Source organism: Callorhinus ursinus, unplaced genomic scaffold, assembly GCF_003265705.2.
Source record: "Callorhinus ursinus isolate GAN/ISIS: 27379988/994484 unplaced genomic scaffold, GSC_fseal_2.0 scaffold66, whole genome shotgun sequence".
Lineage (NCBI taxonomy): Eukaryota > Metazoa > Chordata > Mammalia > Carnivora > Otariidae > Callorhinus > Callorhinus ursinus.
This window is the reverse complement of record NW_027397128.1, coordinates 3,608,380-3,622,355: the sequence shown is the minus strand read 5'-3', so window position 1 is coordinate 3,622,355 and position 13,976 is coordinate 3,608,380. Positions and strand designations below refer to the sequence as shown.

General features: G+C 44.0%; 1 protein-coding gene across 2 annotated transcripts in view; it reads right to left on the bottom strand.

Moving 5' to 3' along the window:
• Nucleotides 1-7,946, bottom strand: part of AR (androgen receptor) — a 186,429-nt gene extending 178,483 nt beyond the window's left edge. Inside the window, exons 1-2 of one of the 2 annotated variants that reach the window (XM_073885808.1) lie at nucleotides 7,668-7,946; nucleotides 5,266-7,061 (exon numbers count right to left, since the gene is read on the bottom strand). In XM_073885808.1, the coding sequence (XP_073741909.1) occupies nucleotides 5,266-6,782 (1,517 nt within the window). In that variant the 5' untranslated portion in view covers nucleotides 6,783-7,061; nucleotides 7,668-7,946. Of the gene's footprint in view, nucleotides 1-5,265; nucleotides 7,527-7,667 lie in introns of those variants that run through there. The other variant, XM_073885807.1, reaches the window with a different exon arrangement.
• Nucleotides 7,947-13,976: the final 6,030 nt, after the last annotated feature.

Below are 13,976 nucleotides of genomic sequence, written 5' to 3'. Positions count from 1 at the left end.
TCAGGTGGGAAGCTGGTAGAAAAAAAGCTGGGAAGTGCTGCTCTAGAGAGGTTTCTCCACATGGTAAACAAATGTTATAGAAAACTCAACTATTTCTATACCCTCAATTAGCAAAGGGTTGATCGCTAAGCATCCTCTTGGCCTACTCAAACTTACGTGTTAGCCAGTAAACTATAAGACACTGGGGCTTTTCTTTGAAAAGGTGCTCTAAATATGAGATTTCATAATTCTCTTCAATATGACAAATGCCAACCCATACTGGTAACTGCAGAGAACATTACAAGCAATGAAAAAAAAAAAAAAAAAGGTCAGCTTTGTGTTTAAGATGAGGATAACTTAACTCTGAATTCAACATTTCAGAACTTGATGGAATGCTGGTAGGGGAAGTCTGAGGTAGAACAGTTTCTTCAATATCATTCTTTGTTTTCAAATGATTACTTTACATAGCATCAACATATTTATTAGCCCAGCCAGACACTTCGAAGAAGCATCCTCACACACAGATTTAGGTATTGCTTGTGAAAGTGTGGTGGAGGTCTGACCCAGCACAGTCTCAGTGAGGGTCCAGTTATTTTCAGGCTTTGAGAGAAGGTTGCCAAAATGGCCAGTAAACAGAGACAGAGATCAAAAGAGAGAGACAGCGGCTGGGCTGGCAAAATATTTCATTAAATCACCAAGGCCTCAAGCCATCTAGTTCAGCTCCCTCAGCAACTGTTGAATTAGGCTCTAACCTGAGGCCAAAAAAGCCCAGCTATTAATTTTGCAATCCCCTCAAGTCATCTAGCCTTAAGAGAAGGGCTGGCATTGATCTGATTGGTTACTCTCCAGATTAAAAAAAAAAATCTTTAGGAGCATGCCACAGGTGTAATGAGGAAAATATCCCAAAAAGTAGAAAGAAGTGTCTATGTTTCCATTGAGTTAAAAGCATGAAAGGAGAGAAATGAAAGAAAATCCGGGACATGCAGCACTTGAGGAAGCTGCAGACAAAGAGAAAATGGTGGAGGTAGGGGGTGGGGAGAGGTTTCCTTTTCCCTCTCTGACCAACCTCACAAAACTTGATTTTTGTTTGCTTTCCATTTTTCAGAATCATGATTTCAGGTTTGGTTATAAAATAAGTCCCTTGCTTGCCACTCCCAGCCTACATTCTGTTCCCTGTTTGAGCAGACTTCCAAATGAAACTGGTGGTCTCTATACCACCATGGGAAAAAAAAATAACAAAACTGTCCAGGTCCCTAGCTCCAACTCATAATCCCACCAAGAGCGTCACAGTACAAGTAGGAGTCAGAATCCTAAGGATTCATTGTTTTAAATGTGTATATGTACACCACAGGAGAAAATTATTACAGGGAAGAAAAACACTTATAGAAAATTAAATGTGCCAGCAAATTCAATATATTATATCAAAGTTTACAACTCAAAGAATGGAAGTCTGATGAGGTAAAATTAGCCCTGGCAAGAAAGTGCCCCAAAGTGACCCTGCAATTGGAAGGCTACAAGCGTCTTGGAAAATATCTTTTACTGATGCTAACCTTTGGCCGAGCTAAAAGAGATACTCTGTGGACAACAAAGAGGAGCCTTCCATCAGTACATCTTGCACATATTTCCAAATGGGGTACCACCCAGTGTGGCTACTTGGTCCTCTGGTCCTGATCACTGGTACTCAAACATAACTCACTAGTTATTTGCTGACAATGGAGAAAGGATGCTTCTTTCCAACATACTGACTCTCAAGGACTATGGACAGAAAAAGCATCAGACTATCTCGGTCCCAAAGCAAAATTCAGCGTTAGGAAAAAAAACAAAAACCACTCCTTGCAAAATAGTCATAAAAACTTGTTCGATAACTAAAGAGGGGAGAGGAGATGGAAAGGGGATTAATAAAATGCCTTTCTTTTAAATAACTAAGAGGGAAAAAAGCGGGATTTGCTGATCTCAAAGCACTACAAAAATATTACCTATTATAAAGATCAGAATAAATTACCAAGAGAAAAATTCTTTTTGCATCCAGATAATTAATCTAAATCCTAACTCTTATTCTGGCACTTGCTTCCTTGGGCCTCAGCTCCCAAGAATATTTTTTCATATTATTGTGCTGCTTTCTGGAATATAAAAGGTCTTACTTCTGTCAAGTGGGCAGGTGGTCTATTAACAAAGTTGTAGTCTTGTTTGATCTCTGAAAGACAGCTCCATTAAATATCATCAGGATTGTACAGAAAGCCCCATCGCTTTTTATTCTTCCTTCTGTTCAAAGCACATGCTTAAACTTAAGTTGTTGTTGTTTTTTTCTTTTTTTTTTTTAAAGGACCACCTTCAGTTTCTCCTTCGGCCTCTCTCCTTTGAGCAGAAACATTGTAGATGTATAAGAACATAGAGTTATTTCAAAAGTTACTAAAGTTAACCCCCCCAATTAACTAATGTGTATGAACACACACACAATTGGGAAAGGAGGAATCCGACATTATTGGAAGCCTCTAGAATTTTTAGATTTTTAATTCAAATTTAGCACATAATGCATGCAATACAGACAGGGTGGAAGCTCTGGCTTTGGCTTAAAAAATCCCTTGCCTGGGGCACCTGGGTGGCTCAGTTGGTTAAGCGGCTGCCTCAGCTCAGGTCATGATCCCGGGGTCCTGGGATCGAGTCCCACATCGGGCTCCCTCTGCTCTGTAGGGAGCCTACTTCTCCCTCTCCCTCTGCCTGCTGCTCCCCCTGCTTGTTCTCTCTCTCTCTCTTTAAAAAAAAAAAAAAATCCCTTGCCTTTCACCAGATTGTGCCCCAATAAAGTGAGGGAAAGAAAGATAAAGTAAGAAAATGTCAACTTTTAGACTGGGGTTGGTCGCATTTTGATGAAATTGGTAAATTTTCAAAAAACTGACTCAACGATTTTCTATATCCTAGAAATGAAAATTCTTTGTCAACCCACAAGACAGGAATCCCAGTTTTCTCTTTCACTAGACTCTCATAGCCAGTGCTGCAACCACAAACCGGGGAAGATTAATAATCTTTTACTTTCTTTGGGTACTGCTAAATTCTCACTAGTTAAGGTCATTAATTTAAGCAGGTCTTTCTAACAGAGAAATTTTCCCACTAAGACCTGGGATAAAATAACCTAGCTTACTGCACACCTCATGGGAAGAACTTTTTGCTTTCTATAGCTACTTCCTGAAATTCTCAGGTTATATTTTCAAAGAAGCACATCCCTTGGGGCGCCTGAGTGGCTCAGTCGTTAAGTGTCTGCCTTCGGTTCAGGCTGTGTCTCTCTCTGTCAAATAAATAAATAAAATCTTCAAAAAAAGAAACACATCCCTTAACAAAGATGTGGAATTGCTCATTTCCTCCCTATTAACTGAGTTAACTGTTGGGGAGGGTGTGCAGAAGAGAAAAGGTTCCAGTTTAACATCATGGTTATGTCAAGAAGCACCTGAGACATCCCATCCCTCAAAAAATTTCACAGGACTAGCAACAACCCTAGGGGAAAAAAATTAACCCTACCAAGTAAATCTGTTCTTATAAAATGAAGAAAAATTCCACAGTATAACCACATTGCAAAAATAATTAAAAAAAAAAACAAACTAACTGGAAAACATTTTGATGATATAAATAAACCCTTTGAAAATTCTGTAAGCTAAACACTTAAAATCTAATACTAGGATGTAAAGGCTGGTAAGAAGCTGTTTCTTCAATAGCCCAAAAAATAATACTTTATGAAATCCTATCCTCCGCGTTCTGTCCTAGCACTGTTCTATCAACCTTCCAAGAAAAAAAGCATCAGTAAAAGGAGGCAAATTGTTGGGTTTAAGTCACCAAAGATGCTAAGGCTAACAAAGAAATTTTGGAAAAGTCACAGATAAAACAAAACAGCTAAAGCAAGACGTAACAAGACACAACTCCAAGGGGACATAAGTACCCAGCACACCTAAGGAGTTAGTTCCTTGGTTAGTATTCCCTCCCTCATGGAGATAAACTAATACCTTTGGTGGGGGGGTAGGGGGGAGAATCTTCAACATGATCTCCAAGAAGCTCAACAAATGTAGGAATAATTTTTAATAAGCAAGGTGAAATCGACCACCACTTTTTTCATGTCCTAATTAAAACTCATGGGCAAAATTATGGCTCATAGGTCCCTAACAGTTCTTACTAAGTTTGTTAGAGGTAGCAGCTCATGTTTTAAAATGCAAGCACATCTAATATAACACTGTATGTCACCTATACTTTAATAAAAAAATGCAAGCATATTCTTAAAATGAAGGAATATATTGAAGAGCCTCACTCCTCCCTCCCAAAAGCAATTTCTGAGCACACTGGAATAGCAGGAAATTCTTTAAAAAAATTTCCAACACTTTATAAGTCAGAATCAAGCCTGGCTAAATTATTCATTAAAAGAACATTCTCTTTTATGGATCTGATGCAAACTTGAAGTAGGGGACTGTGGATCTGCTGTACTCCATAGAGAAAATAAACTTTACAAGACCGAACCAAGCAGCTACGTCCAGTATGGTCAATCTATGAGAGCAAATACTGCCCAGTGTTTACCAAGAAAGTTGTCCTCTCGTTTCCCTCTACCTTTGCCTGCTCGGATTCTCTCTGTGGACTTCCAACCCTGGGGTAACTCCTCAGTTGTTGCCAGGGAAGGAACTTCACCCTGTCTTCACACAGCGTCCCTCAGAACCCAGAGAACTCAGACCTTCTTTCCCTAATCCGGCACCTCCATTTTATGTCTTTGGAGGAGGCGGACTGAGAAAAATTTGGGCCAGTCTTTTTGCCTTTAACCTGCCAAGACCGGCCACAGGCTGGAGGGCAAACCCTAACACACTCTAAGAGGTGAAACCGCCCATAATTCCTGTCCAGGTTCTCAGATTTGGGAAGAGGGATGAGAAAAAGTACTGGAGGACTTAAGAGCTTTATTTCTGAAGGTGGCTCTTACTACTGGATTTAAGTTTGGAGCCTTTAGGACATAGAGCACCGTGAGGTACTAAGGATTTCAAGAGGCTGGAGGTGGGGGAGGTGTTATTAAGGTATCTGGAAGGACACACACCAGCACCCAGGGCTCTCAGTGGTGGGGACTGGTGCACACAGTGGGGCTTCTGAGCACAATGGTCTTATCTTTGGCAGGCTAGGAGTACCCAGAAGGCTCCAGATTCAGGACGGCCCTTTTTATGGAACACTGTTGAGCTCTTGCAGGGGTAGAGTGTTCCCGCAGGTAGAAGAGATACCCCAGAACGCCGACTAACTCTACATTCAAAGACATGTCTAGGAGAAACTTACCGCATGTCCCCATACGGTCCGGAGTAGCTCTCCATCCAGGGACCCATCTCGCTTTTGACACAACTGGGACTCGGATAGGGCACTCTGCTCATCACACCGCCGGGATACCACACATCAGGTGGAGGGAAGTCACCTTCCTGGCCTGCCAACCCCTGAGGTGGCCGAGTGTAGCCATAGGGGGTTACAGACCCTGCCTCGCCAGCGCTGCCGCCTCCGCTCCCGCCACAGGGCCCGTACAGCTGCTGGCCTTCTTCTGCTGTGAAGAGAGTGTGCCAGGAAGAGGAGGCAGTGGCCGAGGGTGAGCCTGAGCTGGGTCCCACTGCACCCCCGCCATGCAGGCTCGCCAGATCCCCGTAACGGCATTGTGCCGCTGCAGCCGCCCAGGCGCTGCCATAGTCCAGCGGGTTTTCCAGCTTGATACGGGTGTGAGGATGGGGAGGTGTCGGAGGGGGCGGCGGCCCGGCTAGGGAGAGCGGAAAGTTGTAGTAGTCGCGACTCTGATAAGCTGCCGCTTCATCTAGTGCTCCAGACTTGTAGAGAGAAAGGGTGGATGGCAGCTCAAGTGTCCCGGAGACCCCTGCTTCACCGCTGCCCGAACAAACCAGGCTGTCGCCATCCAACCCTTTGGCATAACCTGCCTTGAAAGGGGAATACTCAGAAGTTTCTTCGGTGCCCTTGCCTGGGCCGTCATCCAGAAGAGAACCTTTGCATTCGGCCAGCGGGGCGCAAGGACGTACAGCGGGTGGACCTCCCAGGAGCGGGGCGTACATGCAATCCCCCCGAAGCTGTTCCCCAGGACTCAGATGCTCCAACGCCTCCACACCCAAGCCCATGGACACCGACACTGCCTTACACAACTCCTTGGCGCTGTCTGAGATGGTCGAACTGCCCCCTAGGTAACTGTCCTTGGAGGAGGTGGGAGCACCAGCGGCCTCCCTAGCTCTCCCGCTGCTGCTACCTTCCGATGCTACCTCCTGCTGCTGCTGCTGCTGAAGGAGTTGCATGGTGCCGGCCTCGCTCAGGATGTCTTTAAGATCGGTGGAACAGCTACCTAAGCCCGGGAAAGTGGGGCCCAGCAGGGACAACGTGGATGGGGCAGCTGAGTCATCCTCGTTCGGTGGTGCTGGCTGCTGCTGCTGCAGCCCCTTGCCGGTGGCTGAAGCAGCTCCAGGCTCTGGAACGCAGCCGCTCTCCGTATGGCCCTTGGGGGCTGGCTGCTGTTGGGAAGGCTGCTGTTCCTCGTCCAGGGCCAGGTAGCCTGTGAGGCCTCTGCTCTGGGCTTGGGGAGAGCCATCGTCACCCTGCTGTTGCTGCTGCCGAGGACTGGTCTCCTGCGGCTGCTGCTGCTGCTGCTGCAAACGGGCGCCGGGAGGTGCTGCGCTCGCGGCCTCAGGGTGCCGGGGGCCCGGATTCTGGATCACTTCGCGCACGCTCTGGAACAGGTTCTGGAAAGCTCCTCGATAGGTTTTGGACGGCGGCCGGGGGTAAACCCTCCCTAGCCCTAACTGTACCTCCATCCTTGAGCTTGGCTGACTCTTCCGCCTAATTCCTTTATTCCGCTTCCCCTTCTCTAGCTGAGAAGAGTTCAACAGGCTGCGATGCGGTAGTCACTGCAGCTAATTGCCCACCTGCGGGAAGCTCCTGGGAAGGAAACTTGCAGGAATAACCACGCAAGAGCACTCTGACAGCCTCGAAGTCTCCTGCCCAGGAAAACACGCGCTGGACACGATCTGCCCTGCTAGGCTCACAGTCTGTTCGTGAAATCTTGGGAGGGTAGAGTCAAAAGATGCCCAAGTCTTGAAGGAAACAAAACAAAAACAAGGAAAACCCTCTGCCTTCCAAATTCAGTGTCCACTGAAGCAGGTGCAAATAGGAACCGGGTTATTCTCTTTTTGTTTTATTTTGGGTTTGGGGGTTTGTTTTGTTTGGTTGTGGTTTTGTTTTTGTTTTTAATTGTCGATTGAAGCCCTCACTGCCCTCTGCCCTTTCATTGTTTGGTCTCTGGCCCTGCAAACTGAGGGCGCGGGGGGGGGGGCGGTGTAGCTCCTGCGTGCAGGAGATGGAAAGGGAATGAGCGGAACCTGGGGGCCGGCCCAGCGTACCGCCTAACTAGCCGCGTCCCAGCTGCAAGTGCTGAAGCGGCTCGCCGGTCGCCCGGCTCCCCAGAGCCGTCTTTGCAACGTGCAGCTAGCTCGCCTGTTCGCAGCCAAAGGGAGTTACCTCTCTGCAAACTCCGGCTGGCCGCGCTGGGCCGACTGGGGTGGGGGGGGGGGGGGGGGGGGGGGGGGGGGGGGGGTAGGGAGACGGGCAGGGAGGAGCGGGCCGAGGCAGCAACAGGAGAGGAGACCCAGGGCGGGGAGTGGGGTGGAGGGGAAGAGGACAAAGGCAGCCGTCAGTCCTACCCGGCACTTTCCTCGCTTCCTCCGAGTCTCTAGCTGCTTTTAAAAACTTCACCGAAGAGGAAAGGGCAGCTGTTGGGGCGGCGGCTTCAAGCCACCGTGCTGCAAGAAGCGTTCGCTGTCGCCGGAGCCCAGCTGGGGTTGACGCGGTACGTCCCTTCAGCTCCTGTCCGGCACTGGAGCGGCTAGCTCCGTCGCTTTCCTCTGTTGCCTCTTCTGCCTCCCGGTTTGCTCGGGACCCTCCAGCTCTCCCAGAACGCTGGCTCCCTGGGATCTCGGAAGGGGCGCTGGGAGGTGGAGAGCAAATGCAACAGTTTGCTAGTCGGGTCCCGCCCCCGCCGGGCCGGCCTCCTTGCCTTCCCACCTCCTTTCTCCCTCCCCTCCCCTTTCCTTTTCTCCCCTCCCCTCGCGGCGCGCTAACGCCGGGTGGCTTTGGAGAAATAAGTGCTGGCGCAGCGTGGGTGAAGGCAGGAGTGGATTGCTGTAGCCCAGGAGGGCCCTAGCTCCCTGAATACCTCTTACTTTCGGGGACCAGGCTTGAGGTGCCAGAGCTGAAGCTTTAACCTGGAGCTTTATTTTGAAGACAGGGCTAAGCGGAGCTCCCGAAGGCCAGCGCTTACAGATTTGGTTCCGAAGTCCAATCTCAAAACAGACTCTGCTTGTGTGTGAGGGGGAAGGGAGTAGGTAGGGGCGATGTGAGTACCAGTGCGTCAGGAGAGGGACTATATGTTCAAAAGCAGACAGAAGCACAGACGGGAGGGTCTTGTACAAACTGAGGAAGAAGCTATGGCCAAGGCAGCTGATACTTGCTGAAACCTTTCAAATTTCTCCGTAGGGGTAGACTGGGCCTTGTGGCATGATGCCAGTTGCTCTAGGAACCCTCTGCCTAATAACCAGAGGTCATTTCTACCCTCTTCTCTTCCTGTTTTCCCGTCTAATTGCCTCTAAACATACACTTCTCATCTACCCAGCGTGCAAAGGCAAAATCACCCAGATAAGCAGGCAAACACACAAACACCAGAAACGTTGGTCATGTACACAAGGACCTCGATTTTGTCCAGGGTTTTGCAGCGGTGCTCTTGCTCTTCCAAGTTGCCTTGCATATTTTAAGCTTGCAAACTGCACTATTCAAGGAATGGAAACCACATATGACTGCTTTTCTTCTTCTTGGTGGACAGCTAGGAGTGGGGGGTGAAGTGGGATACTGCAATTGCTTCTTTATGGTGGAGGTACCATAGTCTTTCTGTAAAGATGGAGAGGCAGATGGGGATGGAAGAGTAGAAGTGGCAGGGTAGATCTATGGGAAAGGTTTCCCTTTGTGTCAGCAGAGGCCCTCAGCCTCCCTGGCCTTTAAATTTCTTACACCTCTAGATTTGGGCAGGGTCTGTCTCTCCCAAAATGTTGGTGGAGATTTTTGCGTGGATCTCTTCTACTTTTTACAGGCTTCCACAAAGACTTATCTTGTTCACAGCTAAGCATATGGGCATTTACTTACCCTGACCAACGGAGGTAACTTAATCCCACAGGCAGGGAAGAGTGGGTATGATCAGCTCTATTTTCCAGATGAAGACGTTGAAACAAGGACAAAATTTGTTCTATGTTCCACGTTAGTAGAACCTAAACTAGTCTTCCATCTCATTGCTATTTTAGCTAGATTAATCAATGTCAAGGGCATTTGGGCAAGAGTTATAAATGAACCTTCCAGAATGCAAAGGCCTAAGAAGCTTTTTACCTGAGGTGGTGAAAATTATCCCCTGGTATTTTAATGGATTCAGCCTTGCCTGGATATATCCCAAATATACCCCTCCCTGCCCTTTTTAGTGAGGAATCTCACAAATCACCCCTTATGGTAAAGAAGCAGACTTATTCTTAGACATGTCAAATTGTAACAAGGCTAATTTTCAATTCCCCATTATAATAGGAAACAGGAATATGTAATTGAAATGCACAGATACTTTGAAAACTTTATTTGAATAGTCATCACAACCTCTAGTTCCACCAAAACTCTTAACTAGGGTTGCTCAAAGGGAATTGAGTCAGCTGGACTGGTGAGAAAGTCAAATGAAAATAACATAGGTCTCAGAGACAGGAGAACGGTCTACAGACTGACAATGAATCTCTTCCAATTCCTCAGCTTCAATTTCTTGCTCTGTGAAATGGGGAGAGAAGAAGGTAGAGGCTGGACTAGATGGTCTTTCTGACACCGACAATTTAGAGTGCTGTGACTAACTTAAGTTTTCTTATTTACACCCAATAGACAGTGGGTACATGGAGGGGGTGCTAATGGTAGTGAAATGACGGATGGGGTAAAGAAGCCTTAAAAAATTAAGTTATGAAATAATTCTCTGAAGTTGCCCATAAATGGTAGCCCGACAGACATTTAAACCCAGGTGTGAAGGATTCCAAAGTTCATGTTGCTTCTACAATGCCAAAATTGTCTTCAGAGTTTTTTCATCAGAAAATTTTGGCCAATAATACCTACCTTAGAAGACTGAAGTGGTAGTTAGAGAAGATGATGGAACAACTTAGTAAACAGGAAAGCACTCTACAAATCTAAAGAATCACATTGTTAAGTTTTATTTTTAAAAGAGGTGTTATCAACATTTATATCTTTGTCAGGAAAGGCTAAGTACTGTGAACATAATAGGGCATCCACTTCATTCTGATTTTAAACTCTGATCTCCCTTCTCATTTTCTTCCCATGGCTTTAAAAAAGATCAAGAGACACTGTTGAATATTACATAAATTATGTGCTTGTACCATCTTTTTTCATCTTATTTTTCTTCTCCTTCTCCTTTTTCTTTGCAGTTAAGAAACTGCAACCAAATTAGCAACCAGTGGTGTCCTCTCAGGACATTTGAGGTGAGGGTAAGTTTTTGCCATTGGCTTCCTCTTCAATTTCAAGGGAGTTTTGTTACTGTAATTTTTCCTAGCTCCTTGCTTTGGAAAGCCAGAATGAACTGACCTTTAGAAAATGGTGGACATTCTCCCAGCTCCTATAGGTTTTATTTCCTAAATATCTCACAAATCTGCCCAATTTTCTTCATCTCAGTTACTGCCAACCTAGTTCAAGGCACTTCCCTTTCTCACCTGGATCACAGTAAATTGTCTGTCTTTTTCACTCTTCCTTACCTAGAAGTCAGTTCTGCATTGAGCAGCCAGAGGGATTTTTAAAATTAAGACTTAATTTTTTAGAGCAAGTTAGGGTTCACAACAAAGCAAAGAAAGGCACAGTGATTTCCCATATGCCTCCTGCACCCACACATGCATAGCTTCCCCCATGATCAACATTCTCCTCCAGAGCAGTGTATTTGTAACAATTGAGGAACTTACACTGATACATTATACTCACCCAAAGTCCATTGTTTACATTAGGGTTAACTCTTGGTGTTGTACATTCTATGGGTTTGAACAATTGTGTAATGGCATGTATCCATTACTATAGTATCATACAATGTGTTTTCATGGCCCTAAAAATCCTGTCTCCAAATATTTATTCCCTCCACCACTCCCTGGCCACCACTGATCTTTATACTTTCTCCATAGTTTTACCCTTTCCAGAATGTCAAATAGCTGGAATCATACGGTATGTGACCTTTCAGATTGGCTTCTTTCACTTAGTAATAGGCATTTAAGTTTCCTCCATGTCTTTCCATAACTTGATGGCTCGTTACTTTTTAGTAACAAATAATATTCCATTGTCTGGACATACCACAGTTTATTTATCCAGTCATCTACTGAAGCACATCTTGGTTGCTTCCAAGTTTTGGCAATTATGAATAAAGTTGCCGTGAGTATTGTGTATAGGCTTTTGTGTGGACTTAAGTTTTCAACTCCCTTGGGTAGATACCAAGGAGCATGATTCCTGGATCATACAGTAAAAGTAAGTTTAGTTTTGTAATAAACCACCAAACTATCTCCCAAAGTAGCTGTATCTTTTTGCATTGCCACCAGCATTTGTTGTTGTCAGTGCTCCAAATTTTGGTAGTTCTGGTAGTGGTATCTCATTGCTGTTTTAATTTGAATTTCCCTGATGACATATGCTGTGGAGTATATGTTTTCATATACTTCTTTGTCATTGAATATCTTCTTTGGTGAGGTGTCTGTTAAAGTCTTTGGCCCACTTTTTAATCTGGTTGTTTGTTTTCTTATTGTTGAATTTTAAGAGTTCTTTGTATATTTTGGATTACAGTCCTTTATTTGTGTGTCTTTTGCAAATATTTTATCCCAGTATGTACTTTTTTCTCATTCTGTTAACATTGTCTTTCACAGAGCAGAAGTTTTTAATTTTAATGAAGTCCAGTTTATCAATTCCTTTTTTTCATGGACCTTGCCTTTGGTGTTATTATCTAAAAAGTCATCACCACACCCAAGGTCATCTAGGGTTTCTCCTATGTTATCTTCTAGGATAGTTTTGCATTTTACATTTAGATCTGTGATCCATTTTGAGTTAATTTTTGTGAAGAGTGTAAGGTCTATCTGGATTTGTTGTGTTCTAGCACTATTTGTTGAAAAAACTATATTTGCTTCATTGTATGGCCATTGCTCCTTTGTCAATAATCAGTTGATTATATTTATGTGGGTCTATGTCTGTGGTTTCTATTCCAGAGGGATTTTTTAAAACAGCATAATTAAGGTATTATTGACATACAATAAATTACACATATTTGAAGTTGTACAAATTGATAACTTTGGACATATGCATATACTCTTGAAACCATCACCTAATCAAGATAGTGAAAATACCCATCATCCCAAAAGTTTCTTTTGTGCCTTTTTTTACTTTCTAAGACCTAAGAAATCTTTTTTAACCCAAGATCTCAAACTGTGTTTTTAAAAACCTGTGTTTTGATTTCTAGAAGTTTTATAGTTTTCAGTTTTACATTTATTTAGGTCTATAATCCATTTGAGTTATTTTATATATGGATATCCACTTCTTTTGTATATAGATGTCCTATTTTTTCAGCACCATTTTTGAAAAAAAAAACTATCCTTTTTCCTCTTAATTGCTTTTAGACCTTCGTTAATAATCATGTGTCAACATATGTTTGTTAGAGGTTTTTTTTTTTTTTAAGTTGAATCGGGTCATATTATTCTTCTACTTAAATTCTGTCTCTGGCTTTCCATTGTTTTTAGTATAAACATCAAATCTACATGATCTAATATCTCTCTACCTTTCTTTTCCTCCTGCTTTGTGAACTCCACTCATACTGCTTTTATTCAGAATTCCTCAAATGCCTGACAGTCCCCCCTGCCTTTGCATATGCTGTTCCTTGTACCTGAAATGTTGGTTCATCCTTTTCCCTGTTCATTAGTTAATGCCTATGCATACAGAACTTCCAGGAAGACTTCCTGGACCTCCTAGGCTAGCTCAGGTTCCTCACTCACCCACCTTTTAATATGTTTTAATAGTACCCAATATTTTTCTTTTGGAGGACTTCTCACAAATACAGTTAATATCAATTGTGCATTTACTTGTTTAAAATTTTCTTTCTTCACCAGACTGTAGGTGTGTTTCCTGAGAACATTGACCATGTAAGTTTTGTTCATCCTCAAGTCTTTAAAACTCAGCTTGGCATGGCACATGGTCAGTGCTCAATCAATACTGTTGAATAAAAGTATGGATTCTATTTCCACAGAATTGAAATTCTATTTCCAAACTAGGAGTTTGGCTTGGGGGGGTGGGGAGAGGGTTACCAAAACCCGTGTGGTTTCAGCATGTAATAAAACTTTCCTCTACCTACAAGTAAAGTAGAAAATCGCTCCAATTCATGTATTGAATGAGTATTTGCTAAGCACTTACTGCTTGCCAGGCTCTGTGCTAGGCACTGAGATTCACTGATAAATAAGACACTGTGGACTTTGTCTTTGGGAATTATTCAGAGTCTAGGAAGGAGAGTGAAGAATCATCTAAGAACATCTGAGTTGCTTTAGAAATGAGGAGTGAAGCTTATGAATAAACCCTCAGAGTTCTCTCTAATGATTTGTGGATGTTTGCTATTTCTTCCACTTAGATGGTTATAAAGGATTATTTTCACAGCTCATATGTTCTTCCTGCTCCTCAGTGTTGGAGCCTCCATCTCATTTTATCCTTTCCCACAGATCCAGCCCTAATTCCTCCCCTGACTACCCTCTTCCAGGCTATCTTCAACAGAATCAGAATCATAGGCCTATGTCTAAAAAGATAACTCTTCTCATTGCTCCTCTCTTCTATAACCTTCAATTGCCGATACCAGGGTTTTGGTTGTTTTTTTTTTAGTTTTATTTATTTATTTGAGAGAGAGAGAGAGAGAGAGAGAGAGAGAGAAAGCA